This window comes from Polypterus senegalus, chromosome 3 (genome assembly GCF_016835505.1).
Source record: "Polypterus senegalus isolate Bchr_013 chromosome 3, ASM1683550v1, whole genome shotgun sequence".
NCBI classification, from domain to species: Eukaryota; Metazoa; Chordata; class Cladistia; order Polypteriformes; family Polypteridae; genus Polypterus; species Polypterus senegalus.
In genome coordinates, this window is record NC_053156.1 from 40,953,600 (window position 1) to 40,974,010 (window position 20,411).

At 35.3% G+C, this 20,411-nt stretch overlaps 1 protein-coding gene across 7 annotated transcripts in view; it reads right to left on the reverse strand.

Moving 5' to 3' along the window:
* chd3 (chromodomain helicase DNA binding protein 3) overlaps positions 1-20,411 on the reverse strand; it is a 171,698-nt gene that overhangs the window by 82,878 nt on the left and 68,409 nt on the right. For all 7 annotated transcript variants that reach the window (XR_005632883.1, XM_039747026.1, XM_039747025.1 and 4 more), the window contains 7 exons: positions 15,211-15,348; positions 15,007-15,128; positions 14,644-14,817; positions 14,117-14,258; positions 13,890-14,021; positions 13,646-13,763; positions 11,194-11,318 (listed from right to left, as the gene is read on the reverse strand). Coding sequence is in view for 6 of the 7 variants with exons in the window: in XM_039747026.1 (XP_039602960.1) it covers positions 11,194-11,318; positions 13,646-13,763; positions 13,890-14,021; positions 14,117-14,258; positions 14,644-14,817; positions 15,007-15,128; positions 15,211-15,348 (951 nt within the window). In the remaining variant the exon portion in view is untranslated. The remainder of the gene's footprint in view (positions 1-11,193; positions 11,319-13,645; positions 13,764-13,889; positions 14,022-14,116; positions 14,259-14,643; positions 14,818-15,006; positions 15,129-15,210; positions 15,349-20,411) is intronic.

Consider the following 20,411-nt stretch of genomic DNA (forward strand, 5'->3'; position numbering starts at 1 on the left):
ACTGTTTTTGCTGAAATGGCCAAATCTGCATTCAATGTTCTCAACTAAAAAATAAGTTTTCAGCTTTTCCTGAGGTTAGACCCACTCCTGAAATTTAATGGCACATCAATACTTCACAATTGATGAAATATATACTTTTGTTTCTGGGTGAAGCAGAAACCAAATCAAAAATTTCAAAAACCACCCCAAAATATATTAGTGAGGTTTGTTCCTTTTTGTTATATTTCAAAAAAGCAGCACAGAATATTATAACATAAATCAATGACCTAAATACAGATTTATATATTTAATAAGGTACTGTATGAAAACCTAAGTAAATAAAAAAAATAACAACATAATAGTCATTTGCAAAGTTTGGACACTCATAGTCAAATGAAATATTTTGTTGATTTTCTAAGTTTAAAAAGGAAAAAAAAAAACAACACAACACCTGTTCAGGTTTGGTTTCATCTGAACACAGCAGTTGGTTCCAAAATGCTTTAGGCTTATCTAAGTGTTGTTTTGCTGACTTCAGCCAATGAATTTTGTAGTGAGATCAAGGCAGATCATGTTTGTGTAAGCTGCACAGTGGACTGGTACCAGGTTTGAAAATCTTGCAGTTCCTTTGCAATAATATGTGGGCTTTGTTTTGCATCGGTTTATGAGCAGTTCAAGCAAAAGTTTTCTTTTGTATTTAAGATCTTTTCAAATACTTCAACAAGCCTCCTTAACTTAAATTTATCATTATTTTTAAATCTTCAGCCGGCCACAAAAGGTTAGAGAATTTAGCTCTGGAAATGTATATATCTGAATTGTATTAATGGCTGAAAAATATTTTTCCCTAATCCGTTAAATGCAGCAAATATTATTTCCTAAATAATATTTTAACATGGCTTTGTCATAGCTACATTTTAGTGCAACCCTCAAACTATATATGTATTGAAATATCACTTTCATCAAGGTTCCACAATTCATATTAATCCCTACTTTTCTCTGCTGTTCTTTATTCGGTTTTTCTATGGAGGCAATCTGTGCCACCACCACCTGATCAAGGCACCATGCAGTCCCTACATTGATGGATTGAAGGCAGTACCCCAGATGTCCACATGACCATCATCATCCAATTCTTTCTTGTGAAGCCTGAAAACCATAAGGATTGATTTAGATCATTTATGTTAGGTAGAATGCCCAGTGGAGGCTGGGTGGTCTCATGGCCTGAGAACCCCTGCAGATTTTTTTTTTTTCCAGACCCCAGAGTTTTTTTTTGTTTGTTTTTTCTATCCTTGTGGCCATTGGACCTTACTGTATTCTGTTACTTTGTATTGCCTAATCTTATTTTTATATTTGTCTTTCTTCATCTTGTAAAGCACTTTGAGCTACACCATTTGTATGAAAATGTACTATATAAATAAATGTTGTTGTTGACATGTCTAAACCTTTGCATGCAACTATAAGTAAAAAGTTGGAGGGTAATAAAAAATTTACAGCTACTGAATGTGATCTAAGATTAGCTGAAAGATTAATTTAATTTTTTTCTAATTTCAAGTACCTTACATGTTGTTTCCATTATAACATACAACATAGATTGGGACTTTTCCAGATGAACAATTTAAAATGGTGTGCTTAAAACAGTACTTTCAACTGAAGCCAAAACAATTATTCATAATTCAGTTCTGCATTTCAAATTTAAATAGAAATACAATCTACAATTAGCAGATGCATATGAAGGTTAAAAGAAACAATAAAAACTGTGCAATCTGCAGCTGCTACACACACACACACACACTGCCCAAAATATCTACAGCCTGGGGTTTGGAACAGCACTAAAAGCCTTGAGCATTCTAACACACACAAAAGATACTAATATTATTTCATGAGGGAGTGTTAATCCCATTATTATAGCTTGTGATTTAAGACTTAGGTTTACTTATTTGGAAAAGAACAACATATTTTTCTTCTGCGTAACACAATGCTTAACTGTTTTATAACAACTCAAAGCCTTTCTCAAAATCACAACATGTACCAAATTAATGTATAACTAACTAAATATCAGGTGTTGTACAAGTAATGTTTTGAAAAGATGCATTGCATAGCAAAGTGGCTGTCTTTATTGCAATAGGACTAAAGAAAATCGGTCAATCAACCAGAAACATACAGACAAGACTGCTTTACATGACATGAAATAAAGAACACTGGCAATTTGCTATACTTGCCTGTATCAGGAGAAGCTGACAGATAACAGCATTGCTTAAGAGGTTTGTCCAGTGATAATATATGTTCAAAACACAGCAGACTATCAGTTAGCAAGTATCTAGACAGAACGCAGATACAGTAGATTCAGAAAATACTCAGACCTCTTCACTTTTTTAACATTTCACAGTCTTGTGCTAAAATAATGTAAATTCATTTTCCCCCCTATATCATGCAACACTCAATACCCTAGAATGACAAAGCAAAAACAAGACTTCAGACAATTTTGCATTATTTGTAACAATCTAGAAAACATTTCAAATAATCCAGCTTTTACTTTGTCATTCTGAGGTACTGAGTGTTGCTTGATGTGGGGAAATATTTTTTTAAATGATTTTAACACAAGGCTGCAAAATAAGACACTGAAAATGCTAAAGGGGTCTAAATAAATTCTGAATGCACTGTATAGATACTGTGTGTGTTATATACAAATCCAGTTACAGCGAATACCGAAGTAGCAGAAATCTTAGAATAACGAATACTTTTTTTTTGGCCCCGACAAATATTCATACACCATCATGTTTAATGGAATTAATTTTACCGAAATAGTATGCTTTTTCAACGAAAAATGGACATCTAAGATAATAATGCGATGCAAAAAATACTTAATGTGGCACCTTCACTTTCAGTGAGTCTCGAGAACCCTGCAACAGGCTTTCGTGTTAGACCAAAAAAATGGCAATCTGTCGCAAAACATCTAGCCTCAGGTAGTTTTGGTGAGAGTGCAGGTGAGACATCATACAGATATAACGCCCAAATGGGTAGATGTATCGTGTGCGGACACTGTACTGTTCGAGTTTCTAAGCATTTGTATAAGGTTTTCTTTGCGATGAACAAAGAAAAAAAAAAGTGAGGAATGGTGTTAGTTCATGCTGAAGAAAAAAAAAGTTACACCTAACATCTCATTTTCATTCTGTATTCATACCTGTATCTCTCTATTATATTAATAAAAAGAAAAAACTTGGGATGAGACTTTTTGGTGACGAGATGTGATCTTTTGAAGAGAGACAGAAAGAGAGAGAGACACTTCAGAGAGACACTTTCACGTCCTGCGACATGGTCAAGTCACGTCATACTGACATCCTTTGGAAAAAAGTCCCATGAGACGGTGACCTTTACAAGTCACGCCCTACTTACAAACATTTTCAAAAAGGATTACACTCATCTAACCTCTAAGTTGTTGGATAGAACTTCAAAAACGACTAAGTGAAGAAGAAAAAGCAGCTCTAAAAATAGTTCTAAATTAAAGATGACAAATCCATGACTAAGCAAAGAAGAAAGAGCAGCACATCAAAATGAGACCCAAAAGCATTGGAGAGAAAAGAATGACCAAAAAAATCGTCTAATTCATGTTGACATCAGGGAAAAGTAGTGTTGTTTCCCAATGAAGAGGCGTATCCACAAGAATTAAAAGATTTGTTGTTTGGTGAAAGTGAAATACACAAACACTACAAGCAAAATATATGCGTCTACAATAATCTTTTTGCGTTCGCATCATTCAATGCACAAAACGTAGATTTACACAATAATGGACCATACGCTTTGAGAATCTGTGGTCCCGCAACAATTAAAGCTACAACAAGTTTAATTTCAAAGAAACCACAATTCGGTCAGGTGTATATTTCCCCTTGGAAATAATGAAGTATCTACCTATATTTATGATTACAGAGAAGCAATGCAACATAGTATCAAAAGAGTTAAACAATCGGACATAACAGAAATTATACAGCCAATAATGGATACAAATCCATATGTACAAAAGTATTGCACTTTACACAAAATGTATCGGCAAAACACGAACAAAGAAATGTTCTTGGATTTCTATATGAATCCAAAAGATCACAGTCGCATTTATAATAAACCAACATGTGACAAATTTTCAGCGATAATTTCGAAAGACTGAGATAACAAAGACAGAGTACATATTCATGTATATCCAAAAGCAAAGCACAAGTCGTCATTTCTGTCAAATAAATGACCACATTCCGATCCTTTACTCTTTCCTTTGCTTTTCACAGATGGCGAAACAGGATGATCATACAATATGAAACAAATGCATTCTGAAAAACCAATATCACCCACACAATATTTTGGGTCAAAATCAGTGATACGTTACAAAGTATTTAACCTACTTCTGTCATCTCAACACTGTGCGACAAGACTGATCCTTCCTGCAGAGGACAACCAATTGCTATGCCCTTGGTTTACTGTTTACCAGATGCAGCTACGGAGCTGTTCTGGCGCCACTATCGTTACAGATGGTGAGTCGCCTGCAACCCTGGTTCTTAATAACATACACATTTTGTCTATATCCATTATTTTCGTGAATTTATGGTAGGATTATTGGTGGCAGACATGGTAGTTCCAACATCTCAGAAACATCCGTCTTCCTGAGAGTTTCACACATTACATTTTCTACAGTTTACAAAGAATAGTATGATAAACAAAAATGATACAGAGAGTAGCAGTTGTGTGAGTGAAAAAGCACTGTTTTTGGGAGAGGGCAACAAAATAGCCAGAGTCATTCTAGCAAACAGAAAAACTACAAATACTCAGATAATAGCCCTCTACAACAGTGGCATGCAACAGACTTCTACCTGTAAAATGCATTAAAATCAGTTTCCTAAAGTGTTTCATAATATTTAATGTGGCATATCACTGGTGCATGAATAAAACCAGCCCTCTTGCACACGTCGCCTTATAAAATACTTTGCAAATTACTTTGACTCATGAGCTGTTAATCAATTTTCTAAGTGGTTTAATCCAGTAAAATATCAGGGTTAGAAACACCATCTGTCACGGGGGGGACACACATTTACTCATACTGATGCAATATACAGTTGATGATGTAAAATGGAGTTGCCAATCAACCATGCTTCAAATGTTTAGATTGAGATAGAATTATTGTCCCTTAACCAATCCAAGTCTTTTATTATTCATTTGTAGGGCCTTCTGAATAGAAAATGTTGAATGTACCATAGTGCTATCAAGATGTAAGCAACCAACCCTCCTGCTGTGCATTTCAAAGGCATTTTATAAAGTATCCAAGAATAAAGTTTAAACAAACAACACGGAAAGTGCAATGTTTTCAAAATAAACAAACAAGTGTTGGCTGGAAAAATTAGCTCCTATGAAGTGCCACCACTTAAAAAAAATGCTTTATTATCAAGCCTACAGAGGTGTCTCATATTCCAAAAGTACATTTTCAGAAGTATCTAAGATAATTTGGTAGAGTCAAAATCACTAACCTTTTTCATTTTTCAGAGAATGTAAAGATGCAAATTCATAATGTTAGTAAGAATTTTTTACAAATCAATTCTACAACTGTATTTGTAATTAGAAAGCCGGTAAATCTAATGTGTCAGTGGAATGGTTTTCATTTTTTTTTTTTAATTCCTTAAAATTATTTTACTGCTGCCAGCTGTCTTTTGTTATTCAGACACAATCTAATCTATTAGAGTGCACGCACATATTTAATAAATGCTTGAAACCAATCATTTCTAATACCATACTCTTCAAGCTATCACCGATACAATTCTATAAATCTCTGAAGAATTTGCTATTGAAAAACAAAACAACATTGTCTAGAAGAGTTCTTCAAACAAACACTTAATCATTTTTACCTCCTAAAGTAAAATATATGCTGACTTTTGGACAGTTTACTTAATAAACAAGTATCCAGTAACTTCTTGCATCTCTTACAGTTTGTGCCTACTGTCTAGCTCATATATCATTACAAGATGTATGACACTTTAACCACATCAAAGGAAAGAACAAATCAGTCTAATGTGACTGGAGATAAATGATCTGAGTCTGCCCCTGAGATGGAGTGTTGTTGGCCATTTTAGAGATAATTACTCTTGTGTCTGATGCTGCTGGACAAGCTCCATTTCTTCAAAGCCCTATCCAGAAAAAAGTTATATGTATCAATTTCCAGATTACGTTTAATCTAATTTAGGGCTGTATGGGGCCTGAATCTATCCTGGCAGCACAGGATACATGGCATGAACAAATCTTGCAGAAGGAACCAGTCTCACACAGGGGATGCCCACAATGCTCTCCTAACCATTAGTCATTATGAAGACTATTTAGAATAGGCAGTAAGCATAACCTACATTTAGCAGTTTGTCAAAGGAAACTAATGCAAACATAGTATATGCACACTCTACACCAGGGGTGGCCAGCTACTTTTAAAATGACCAGGTTGAAATGATCTACCTACATTAAAAATTATATATATATATATATATATATATATATATATATATATACATACACATACATATACATACACACACATACATATAAATACAGTGGGTACGGAAGGTATTCAGACCCTCTTCAATTTTTCACTCTTTGTTATATTGCAGCCATTTACTAAAATCATTTAAATTAATTTTTTCCCTCATTAATGTACACACAGCACCCCATATTGACAGACAAAAAAAAAGAATTTTTGAAATTGTTGCAGATTTATTAAAAAAGAAAAACTGAAATATCACATGATCCTAAGTATTCAGACCCTTTGCTCAGTATTTAGTAGAAGCACCCTTATGAACTAATACAGCCATGAGTCTTCTTGGGAAAGATGCAACAAGTTTTTCACACCTGGATTTGGGGATCCTCTGCCATTCCTCCTTGCAGATCCTCTCCAGTTCTGTCAGGTTGGATGGTAAACGTTGGTGGACAGTCATTTTTAGGTCTCTCCAGAGATGCTCAATTGGGTTTAAGTCAGGGCTCTGGCTGGGCCATTCAAGAACAGTCACAGAGTTGTTGTGAAGCCACTCCATTATTTTAGCTGTGTGCTTAGGGTCATTGTCTTGTTGGAAGTTAAACCTTCGGGCCCAGTCTGAGGTCCTTAGCACTCTGGAGAAGGTTTTTGCTCAGGATATCCCTGTACTTGGCCGCATTCATCTTTCCCTTGGCCGTACTCCTCTTTCCCTCGATTGCAACCAGTCGTCCTGTCCCTGCAGCTGAAAAACACCCCCTCCGCATGATGCTGCCACCGCCATGCTTCACTGTGGGGACTGTATTGGACAAGTGATGAGCAGTGCCTGGTTGTCTCCACACATACCGCTTAGAATTAAGGCCAAAAAGTTCTATCTTGGTCTCATCAGACCAGAGAATCTTATTTCTCACCTTCTCAGAGTCTTTCAGGTGTCTTTCAGCAAACTCCATGCAGATTGTCATGTGTCTTGCACTGAGGAGAGGCTTCCGACAGGCCACTCTGCCATAAAGCCCTGACTGGTGGAGGGCTGCAGTGATGGTTGACTTTCTACAACTTTCTCCCATTTCCTGACTGCATCTCTGGAGCTCAGCCAAAGTGATCTTTGGGTTCTTCTTTACCTCTCTCACCAAGGCTCTTCTCCCCCGGTAGCTCAGCTTGGCCGGACGGCCAGCTCTAGGAAGGGTTCTGGTCGTCCAAACGTCTTCCATTTAAGGATTATGGAGGCCACTGTGCTCTTGGGAACCTTAAGTGCAGCAGAAATTTTTCTGTAACCTTGGCCAGATCTGTGCCTTGCCACAATTCTGTCTCTGAGCTCTTCAGGCAGTTCCTTTGACCTCATGATTCTCATTTGCTCTGACATGCATTGTGAGCTGTAAGGTCTTATATAGACAGGTGTGTGGCTTTCCTAATCAAGTCCAATCAGTATAATCAAACACAGCTGGACACAAATGAAGGTGATTTCAAGGATGATCAGAAGAAATGGAAAGCACCTGAGTTAAATATATGAATGTCACAGCAAAGGGTCTGAATAGTTAGGACCATGTGATATTTCAGTTTTTCTTTTTTAATAAATCTGCAACAATTTCAAAAATTCTTTTTTTTGTCTGTCAATATGGGGTGCTGTGTGTACATTAATGAGGAAAAAAATTAATTTAAATGATTTTAGCAAATGGCTGCAATATAACAAAGAGTGAAAAATTGAAGGGGGTCTGAATACTTTCCGTACCCACTGTACATACACATACTGAGTATACCTTATACATAAAATGTATGTTGTCGTACCTTGCATAACTGAATAACCTTTATGGCACAATAACAATTCAATACATTTATGGTCACTACAGTATTTGGATTTAATAATCGTCATGTGGGAAAAGGCTGACTTGCATAAATAAGTACAGCCAAATAATGCAGTCAAGGAGCTTCTGAATTCAGTCGAGTGAAAAATGACAGCTGTCTGATTAACTGTGATTTTAGTTCCCTCTCCTTTCTCTTTCTCAGATCACTTTTTGGAAGGATGTCAGTTTTGTAGTTTTTATGAACAGTTCAAAAATGCCTTTCCACATTTTCCTTCTTTGGAATAGCAATGATAGATTGACAGATCAGACAAACACACTTTGATTGTGACATTGTGAGAAAAAAATCCTCTTCCAATTCCACATCCAGCCCATACCCTCCCCAAACAATTTTTTTTTAAATTCCTTCTTTAGTCGATATAAATTGGTAAGCTAACTAGATCACAGCTGGAGTTTTGCAGTAGCTTGCGTGTTTGATCGTGTGTGTGGGATGACCAATGTGTTAGAAGAAAAGAGATTTCAGACTGGCCACCCTGTATGTCAATCAAATGGCAAATGCCATAGGGAGGATATATGATAGAGTAATGTTTAAAAAAAATTTTTTTTTGAATGCAAGATGTACCTGCACTAACTTTGCGATCTACCGGTCGATCGTGATCGACGCATTGGGCACCCCTGCTCTACATAGACAGACAGTTCTAGTCTCAAAAATGTATTCCAATTAACATACATAAATCAGCATTGATTGTTTATGTAAGCTACAATGCAGACTGAAACTTTTTTATGGTATTTTTGTTACCCACACATAGCTACCAAGGTTTTTCAAGTTACTACTTTAGAAGAGCCACATAGTGTTCTTTTCTTTTCAAATACTTGTTATTTAATGTCCATTACCACTGCAGTATTAAAGATGCAGACATCTTATATTTGCTGGTAAAATGAAGAATACATCTTTAAGCAGGTACCTCATACAATGGAAGAACAGGGCCAGGCTGACAGTTTGAAGCACCCGGAAGTTCAAAGTCTTATATAAGTAGGTTCCACATAAACCTTTTGATACTAAGGCAAAAACAGAAATCCCATTCTATGTTTTTTTTTATTAAAGTACCTGCATTAAAGAAGTGAACAATAGTGTGCCTTTTTCTGTAATACAATATAAAATATATAAATACTGACAGTAATGAAATCTTTAAAATACTGGTATAATGATTAAGTAGTTAAACTATCATTTATGTAAACAAGCATTGGCATTAATAAACACCAAATATAATGCAAAGCTCGAATTTTAATGAACTGTCTGACTTATCTTAGCATGAGAATATTTTAATATAATATTTCCATTTAAACAAACTCTTTGAAGTTGTTTTTGTAACATGATGCTTTTAAAGTCTGGTTTGTCAGTGACATACTCTGTTGTAACATTTGCTATTGTAAGATTTTATATTTGCACCATTAACTGGTTAAATAATATTGCTAACAAGAAATATTTAACAGATAAGTAAAATTAATTAAATGCTTAAATGCCACAAACTCATGGTGCTTTAAGTTTCCAAACTTTTTTCTTTTTTTTTTTTTAACATTTGTTCCAACTTTAAAGCATCCTGTGTGAAATTAAACTTTTCATGTTTACATAAATCCTTTATTTTTGAGCTCCTGTAAAACAGCTTTTTTTTTGCTTTTTAAGTGTTCTTAATTGGCTGATTAGACTGTTATTGCTTATGTCCATATACAAATGCAGAATTAGAAAATTACTTGGGCTGTCATTCCCTGTAATCAAAAAATTGATAATTGTGAGACATCATTTTTTCAATGTGATATGGGTTATACTACTGAACAGTAGTTTACCTTCAACAGCCAAAATAATGACACAAATTTAATATTTGTAGATTTGTATTTGGCAATAAACTATATTATTATGCTTGTCCTGCTAAACGCATGTTTTAGCAAATACGTGTTTCTGTTAATACAGTATATGTCATATTAATAATTGTCCTTTAAAGCACTAAAATACTAAATAATTTTATTCTGGTATTAACAATTGGAGCAACTTATGCCATCACTGATGGAGATAAGCCAAATAGCCACTTCACTTGCCTCTTGTTTATTTGCTGTAGCTATTGTTAGCTCTGCCAGTCTCCCTCCATAACATAGTCCTTTATGCATAACTATGGATGCATGTCAGGTTGCCTTTGTGATCCTGAACTGTATACATTGGTTAGAAAATGGACGGATTCTTGGACAGATGGACATTTGCAGAAGTGCTCATTATAATACAAGAATGAATGCTAAGCCTCCATTCATATATTGGAATTGTGCATGACGCTATTAAAAGTGATTAATCTTGTTTTCTTTTCATCTCTTTAAATAAAAGCGTGACATTAAGTTACATTATTACATCACATCTGATTGATAATACTATTTCGCTCTCAAAGCATGCACAAATCTGTTTCTGAACTAATTCCATAATGTGATAATAGTGGCAATAAGTGTGTGTTTTCCTTTTAAATAACAAGTATGACTCTGAAGTTGCACAATGAAGTTCTCCAATCTCAAACACAAAGCATTTCCAGACATGACCTCTGCTGTTTTTCTTTTCAACTTGTGTTGATGTGGTGCTGTAGCATCACAATACTAAACTAAAAAAAAAAAAAACTCGAAATATTACGTTTTCAGAACTTCACTAGCAAACTGGTAATGAAATATCAGTTCTTATGTACCATCTTACTGTTTGTAGAGATGTCACTTTTTGTGGTTTGCTATACTGCTAGTCTATGTTAGTTAATGTTAGAATTTCTAGTTTATTTCTTCTAATTTGATTATTTTTTGACAACTAAATTGAACATTAGTTGTACAGAATCAATGCCAAAATCATGATTATAAGAAACGCTACCCTAAACAATTAAAATAATCTAAATTCAAAACTCATCAAATTCATCAAACCTGAATATCGTTGTGTGGATTCCAGTCGGAGTCAAAAATAATGACTGTGTCAGCTGTTGCAAGGTTAATTCCTAAACCTCCAGCTCTGGTTGACAGCAGAAAGCAGAACTGTGGTGCACCAGGAGCTGTAACAATATGAAGATTAATCATGTTGTTAATAAAATATCTCAATATATTCAGACAATGACTACCAAAACTGCTTTTGGCAGACTTCAATTTTATTACAAAACTAGGGGGCGCGCTCACCAACCCCCATTTTTATTTTTCCAAATATACACTTTTAAAGTTTTTTTTCTTTGAATTGTTTTTATTTCATTAGTTTCACTTTTAATTTCAGAACTTCTGTAAAAACAATATTTGGAATCTTTCGAGTTAAAATGTGCTGAATCTTTTTAATGAGGTCAGTGAGACGTGTTTAATGACTTACACTCACCTAAAGGATTACTAGGAACACCATACTAATACAGTGTTTGACCCCCTTTCGCCTTCAGAACTGCCTTAATTCTACGTGGCATTGATTCAACAAGGTGCTGAAAGCATTCTTTAGAAATGTTGGCCCATATTGATAGGATAGGATCTTGCAGTTGAGGGAGATTTGTGGGATGCACATCCAGGGCACGAAGCTCCCGTTTCACCACATCCCAAAGATGCTCTATTGGGTTGAGATCTGGTGACTGTGGGGGCCATTTTAGTACAGTGAACTCATTGTCATGTTCAAGAAACCAATTTGAAATGATTCGAGCTTTGACATGGTGCATTATCCTGCTGGAAGTAGTCATCAGAGGATGGGTACATGGTGGTCATGAAGGGATGGACATGGTCAGAAATAATGCTCAGGTAGCCCGTGGCATTTAAACGATGCCCAATTGGCACTAAGGGGCCTAAAGTGTGCCAAGAAAACATCCCCCACACCATTACACCACCACCACCAGCCTGCACAGTTGTAACAAGGCATGATGGATCCATGTTCTCATTCTGTTTACGCCAAATTCTGACTCTACCATTTGAATGTCTCAACAGAAATCGAGACTCATCAGACCAGGCAACATTTTTCCAGTCTTCAACTGTCCAATTTTGGTGAGCTCATGCAAATTGTAGCCTCTTTTTCCTATTTGTAGTGGAGATGAGTGGTACCCGGTGAGGTCTTCTGCTGTTGTAGCCCATCTGCCTCAAGGTTGTGCGTGTTGTGGCTTCACAAATGTTTTGCTGCATACCTCGGTTGTAACGAGTGGTTATTTCAGTCAAAGTTGCTCTTCTATCGGCTTGAATCAGTCGGCCCCATTCTCCTCTGACCTCTAGCATCAACAAGGCATTTTCACCCACTGGACTGCCGCATACTGGATGTTTTTCCCTTTTCACACCATTCATTGTAAACCCGAGAAATGGTTGTGCGTGAAAATCCCAGTAACTGGGCAGATTGTGAAATACTCAGACCGGCCCGTCTGGCACCAACAACCATGCCACACTCAAAATTGCTTAAATCACCTTTCTTTCCCATTCTGACATTCAGTTTGGAGTTCAGGAGATTTGTCTTGACCAGGACCACACCCCTAAATGCATTGAAGCAACTGCCATGTGATTGGTTGATTAGATAATTGCATTAATGAGAAATTGAACAGGTGTTCCTAATAATCCTTTAGGTGAGTGTATGTACCATAATTCAGGATAGGTTTCTCTGTTTGGAATTTCAGCACAGACAAAATGATCTTCATCATCAGCAGTTAATTTTTTTCTGCAAAGTAACCAATAAATGCATGTGAGGTAAACTCCGTTTTGAAATTCTCTTGACTTAAACTTTAAAGCCTTACAATATTTACATACTTCTGACATATCACCTATGTCCATATATTCGATCTCTATTCGCCTTTTCATTATTTCTCCAAGTAATAATTTTTCTTTTTTGCGCTAATGTGATGTTTGCTTTCTTTGTTGTCATTTTTTTCTGCTTTCATATTCTGTATCTTGCTCAGCATGTGTTTCGCGCCTACGTTTTTTTTTTTTTTTTTTTTTGAATTCCAGTTTTCATTATCTCTAATCTGCTCTGCATATGTTTGGCTCTCTTGTTTTTTTAACCTCTTTATGACATTTTACTTTGTTTTCTATTGTCTTTTATTGCTGACCTCACCTTATCCCGGTTTTTTTTCAATGACACCTGGGCCATGGTGATTATTTTCCCTTTTTCAAGTAATAATTTCCATTTGACTGCGCAACTGTGATCTTTACTTCTTTTTTTTATTCTTTCTAATTTTCCTACTTTCATATTCTTTAACTTTCTCCACATGTGTATCGCGCCAATTTTTTTTTTGTCAGTAACTCTAAGCAAACATGGTGACATCTAGGATGTAAAAGTATCTTCATTTAAACAGACATTTTATGAACCAACCAGAACAACAATGAAATTAGAAATGTGACTGGCACAAAAGAAGGTAACCACGTAGAAAAACATACTCACCATTGAATCGATCAATAGCTTCCTGCCTCAGAGCCCCAGTGATGCCCCCATCAATCCTTTCATATTTATATCCCTCAAAATCTAAAAAGTCCTCCAGCAGGTCAAGCATTTTGGTCATCTAAAAAAACAACAAATAATTGGGTTAAAAAATTCAGAATTAGATCTATACAAATTTAAACATTCATTTGCCCACTTTTCCTAATATGTGTTTATGAACTAATATGAGAGAGGAAATCAGTGTAACCTGAGAGAACACCAATACTCTGTGGCCCTGCTCTTTCAGCTTTCTTAGCATCTTCTGTAGCAACATAAGCTTTCCTGATGCTTTAACCAGTGCAGTGCCTTCATACGCTCCATTTGGTAGTTTTGTAGATTCCTGAATAGAAGAAAAAATAATTCAGTGACAAAAGCATTTTACACCATAAACAAATAGTTTAAAATAAATAGGCATGACTGCACAAGCAAACTCACCATAGCAGCCACGGGAAACAGATATGGATGATTGCAGCACTTCTTCAAATCCATCATTATGTTGAGAAGCGAAACCTGATTTCCACCACCCTTAGAGTTCAGTGCTTCAAAGTTTCTAGTTAAAATATACTTGTAGTATTTCCTTCAAACAAAAATATGTTGGATAAGCAAACAATATAGACACAATACAATCAGTGTTAGTACTTTGGAAAAATTATTCAACAAAAATAATAACTGATATGCAACTATTTTAAGTACTCAGTTTGCAAAGCCTTGAATTACTAGCAAAGTCCAACATCTTGCAGCATAAGAGTAAGGGTTATGCAAATATATAAACACAAAACTATAAGTCCCTTATATTTTCATGAAATAATTAAATATTTTACAAAATGGAGTCAAACAATTGTGAAATTAATGAAGAATAATGAAAACCCCCAGTCACCCGAGCAACCTGAAAACAAGATGTAGAAACTTCACTACAGTGGCATCACCTAAAGTGCAAAGATGACATTTTGAGAAAAACGTACTTTTGCATTGGACTGAGTTCTACACGCACAATTAGTTCTGTCTTGGCAGGCATGTTTTTAAAAACATCAGCCTTAAGTCTCCGCAGCATGTGAGGTCCAAGCAGATCATGAAGTTTCTTGATCTGATCCTCTTTAGAAATATCAGCAAACTCTTCAAGGAAGCCTTCAAGATTACTAAAGGAAGACAATAACAACAATAATTCACTTAATGAGTTATAAATAAAAAATAATTGTCAAAAAAAGCTGTACTGTAAGACAGGGCTACATCAGAACAAAAACTGTAAAAAAATTTACAACTGATTAATATTTGAGTGCATACTATATGAGAACTGGTTATTAGTCAAACTGAACAAAGTAACGTACTTGAATCTCTCAGGTGTGAGAAAATTTAGTAAATGAAATAGTTCCTCTAGATTGTTTTGGAGTGGAGTTCCAGTCAACAGTAGCTTATGGTCAATCTTATATCCATTTAACACCCTGAAAAACTTGATAAGAAATAAAAATAAGTCACTTTTTTCCTAGTAAATACATAAAAATATAGTATCAGATTTTTCAAAAGTAACTTACTTTAGATTGGTTGTTTTTCAGCCTGTGAGCTTCATCTACAACTAAACACGCCCAATCAATGGAGCCAAGTGCAGCCTGGTCAATGGTGACAAGTTCGTAAGAGGTAAGCAGGACATGGAATTTAATCTGTGCTTCTCTCTGGGATAAGAAACAAAGAGACTAAAATGAACAGGGAACAAATACTAAAAGGCATGGTAAAGAATTCTCATGTAAGTGGTATGCAAAATCATTGCATGTACAGATTACATTTTTTCACTTAACTCTGCCAGCAGATGACTTCTTCAAAAGCAAAAAAAATATATAAAATCCATTCTATTAATAATTCCTATATTTATAATAAACATCATACATAGCTCCCTATTTCTACCCTTCTCCTATGTTTAGGACTGCATGTGAATTCCCTGAAAAATACAGTATTTATGTAAATAATTTAAAGAACTAAAAATATAACTATTAAAAATAGACAGATACAAACAATAATCAATATTATGAAGTAGATTCAATTTAGTAAGCAATATTAAAATTTTTAGAGTGAATGGATGCAAAAATTGTCATGCTATAGTGTATGACTTTGTCAATCTACATGAAATGTTCAATTTAAAAATTGTCAAAATATGGTATACCAGTAACGGCACAAAATACACATGGCTTGAGCATTCATAGTTTTCATACACTTTTTCTGTACGTTTAGCATTCGTTTGCTCAGAGGTTGATGCGCTTGCTGTTTCCTGAGCAGGTCTTTTCTTCACATTAGAAGCCTGCTTTTCCTATCTTTCGTCAGCATCTTTTTGCATTAAAACTGATTAAGTCAGTGTTTGTGTTACAATTACTTAGTACATTTTCCTACATTTTTTACTTCAGCTGGCACTAAAGTCTTCAATCTGCCTCAAGAATGATTTAAGATATGAAGCGCTAGGAGAAGCGTCAGCTAAGGTGGTAGGGATGAGAACAGTGCCTGTATGCATGCGCTGCAAGGCCACCATGCTGGCCACTGTCGAGAGCTGATTCTACAATAAAATAAAATAAAAATAAAAAAGAGGAATAAACTTTGAGGTCAATCATCACCCTGAAAGCAGACAGTAGATGTCACGCAGTGCATATGTAACAAATTTCAAGGTCAATAGATCAAACGGTTTGCGAGCTACAAGTGATTTAAAATCCTGGACAGACAAATGGGCAGTCGTGGTGGTGTATTATATAAGAACATACTTATTAAATTTGTGTGTATTATATACACATTCACGTGCATATTATTTTTCATTAAAATAGGTACTGTACAATGTTGCTTTTTAGTATTATAAAGTGATTTCCTTGTTTATTGCTAACTTCTTTCATCCAGAGCCAAATAGAAAATGTAGCTCATTGGCAGACGTGTCACTTTGTCTTTTTTCTGTATGAAATATTCTATCAACTTTTGAAAAACTTTTCATGCCTATTATTTACTTATTTCCATGATGCTACCTTTCTGTAAATCCTCAATACAAAAGTAGATTTTTTTCTTTCCAATCTCAGACATGCTATTTTCAGATGTCACATTATATGCATTACAATATATAAAATTGTTTTTATTTTTTGCTTGGATATTTGGACACTCTAATATAATCCTGCACTGCTACAGCCAGAACGTGGAGGTAACATAAATACATGCAACAGCTGCAATGACCTGCTAACTATGTCTAATTGCTAAAAGAAAAAAGAGAGGGTTATTAGAGGTGCCATTATTGTGTTTCACTACTTTTAAAACATTTTGGGCACAGTGTATGAATATGACCCATATTTCACTTCCATCAAACAACTAATTATATAATTTTTATTAGTGATATATAATGTTATATAATATACTGTTACATACTGTTATACAATATACTGTTATATAATATAAAGTTATACAGGTAAAATTCCATTACAATGAATATATTTACAGTAAAATTTTCATTACAATGAAGATTACAATATGCAAGCTTTCGAGGCAACTTGAAGAAGGGGCCTGAGTTGCCTCGAAAGCTTGCATATTGTAATCTTTTTAGTTAGCCAATAAAAGTTGTCATTTTGCTTGGCTTTTCTCTACATTCATAACGGCTAACACAGTACAACAACCTAGTACTACATTACAATGAAGTATGTTTATGGTCCCGACAGTTTCCCCATATGACACGAGTCTATAGAAATCTCGTTATTACGAAGTAAATTCAGCAGATACTTTCATTACAACAAAGTGCCCAAAAGACTGTGAAATGCCTGAATGAATCATCCACAGAGCAGTTAGTGCTGTGATCACAGCTCATTTGTGATCAACAATCCCCAAACAGAAACACTGTAAATTTTTTTTTCTTTCTTTGAACTTTCCTTGAACTGTTTTTTTGCTGTTTTTGTTTTCAGTGATACCTTTTGCTTATTGCTCGTCAACATCTGAAAAACATCCACTGGAATTTAACTCAATGTCACCCTCCTATAGAAACGGCAGACATGTAAAAACGATAACAGTTCATATTAGAAGAATAAAAACGTAACATTTTTGCAGCTCTTGATTGTGGCAAAAAGAAAAAAGACGTTGTCAGTGGATTCGGAATTTTGCCATCGACGTTGTCAATTTTCTTGAAAGACCGAGCAAAAAAAGAAGGAAAATCTCAGGTTGCAAACATATACAAACTGCTGCATTTGAAGATGTCAAAAAGGCAGTTTTTATGTGGTTTAGTGATGCTCGCTCAAGAAACATTCCTATTAATGCGGCACTCATTCAAGAAAATATGAGGTTTCTAAACTCTCTTGAGACCTCCCCCAACTGGACAAGACACAGAAGAGCATCCCGAAGTGCTATCACGGCTTCTATGGAAGACTGGTTATCCATTGCCGATGCAATAGCAGGCTCACAGCTCTGCTGCCACTTGCCACCAAAGCAAACAGAAAAGATCTTGATGGGTGATGCAAGGAACACTGTAAATGCAGGGAACAGGATTACCTGAACTTGGCCACTAACCTGGCCACACCCCTGCCTGACTGCTGCGTCTGTGTATAGGAGAGTGGCAGATCCTTCTACAATAAATAACCGTGCTGTTCCTGTTTCAAGCTGAATTAAAGCTGGTTTTCTAAACTACTGAGACTCAGCCTCGGGTTTTGGGGTGCAAGACAGGGACTTATAGCGCGACCCCGACCTTTTAGGATTTGCCTCTGCGGCGCTCCACTGAAGCACAGTTAACCTGCTGTTGCCCTGCCCCGGCAACGCACAAACAATCTTCCACAGACGTGGCAAATACGCTTTGGGGCACATTTCGGCACGTCACCCCGTTGGATGGGGGGATCTCAAAAGAGTTCGGAAACCTCACAATATGAAGAAGAAAAGGATGAATTGGCTTCTGATTGATAACTGTGCTGCCCACAAAATGCTTCCCCATTTAGATAATGTTCGCGTTGAATTCTTCCCACTCAATTGCACAGCAGTGCTTCGGGCATTGGATTTGGGCATCATTCGCACCCTGAAAGTGTATTATCACAAGGAAATGCTGAGAAAAATTCTCATCAGCATAAATTGTAGACAGGAGGAGATTAAAATTAAAGCGAAATAAACTATTGAAATGATTGCAAACGCCTGGACGCAAAGAAAACACTATAGTGACAAATACAGAATCTCATTACTATGAAATTTCATTACAAAAAAATACTTTTTTAGGTCCCCTGCAATTCGTTCTAATGGAATTTTACCTGTATTATATAATTATACTATATAATGTTATACATTGTTATATATAATTTTTATTAGTGATCCTTGTATGTCCAATAGAGATAAAACAAAAATGTAAGCCCTTCACATTTAAAATCCTGAAAATAAAGATTCTACACAGAAAATGCAAAAATTATTCCTGTTTAATTAAATTTGTTATTTTGCATGTCAAAGTTATTTCATCACAATCATGGTATACTGTATATAAATTTGCCACATACATTTGTGCTCTAAAACAATTAAAAAATATGTATTCTTTTCCCGCCTTTATTAAAAAAAATACTTCACTTTAGAACACAATTTTTAAGCAGCAAACTAATATATACAATGAATGTGAAGAAATAACTTTTGACTTGAAAAATACAGAACTTGACCTTTAAGCAATTGTTGTTGTTTTGTTTCTTAGTTCAAGCTAATATTAAAATTCTTACCGATATACTTGAAAACATTGACTAAATCTCTGTGTCGATAATAGAAGTTTAAATATAAATGCATTTTTAATCAGGAACTGTATCATTAATCTTATTATAATAAAATGAAACTGATCTTCCTTTTATCCATCAACAGGTATGTAGTTGTTTTGTTATGCATTCTTATTTAGTGGGTGACTCAGCCTCTGTGCATGATATTATAATGGGTTCTTTTAAAAAAGAAAAAAGAAAAATCACACGGCTTATCTCACTTCTCTTCACAGCTCTGCTGAGTGAGAGTGAGCAGGAGAATAACAGAAGCCTATCTTTCTCCATGCCTCAGTGGGCAGAAAAGACTGTGAGAGGGCAAGTGATCAGAAGGCACACATCTCTTCTTTGCACTGCATGTCAAGGTGAGTGAAACATACCAAGAGTATGGGGTGGTCTGTATCTTGCTTTTGTGGTTAATCATAAGTGAAATTATGTCAGACACACGCCTTTTCTCATACAGATGTGTGCAGTGGTAAGTGTAAGTGAAAGAGTGTAATATGCATGTCTTTCTCTTACTCTTGCAATTGTATCTGAAGCAAAGCAAGAGTGTGAGAAGTGTAAGTCTTGCTCTCTCGTCACTTGCACAATGACCCGAGGCACAGTAAAAGAACAAGAGGCCTTTCATTACATCAAATAAGGGAGGTAAAAAAAAATATATATATATGTTGATGGATGTTGCACTAGTATTAATTATTTAATTCTTTTTCCTTCTTTATATTCTGACACTATTTAAAAATGCTTACCAAAGGTACAGAGAAACCACAACTTATGCAAATTAAATGAAGCAAAACTGCTGCCATCACTAAATTTCAGGCAGCAAAAAAATTTTACTTTTTTTGGTTTTAAAAACTTAATCTAAAATTAAATATATACTATTTGATGTTTAAAAGATTTCAAGATTCAAAGCAAAGTTTCATATGACAATTATCCACAGAACAATAAAATAAAAAATGACAATAGTTGTAATTAAATTATACAACAGACATCTAAAAATAAACAGAGAAACAACTGTGAACCACAAA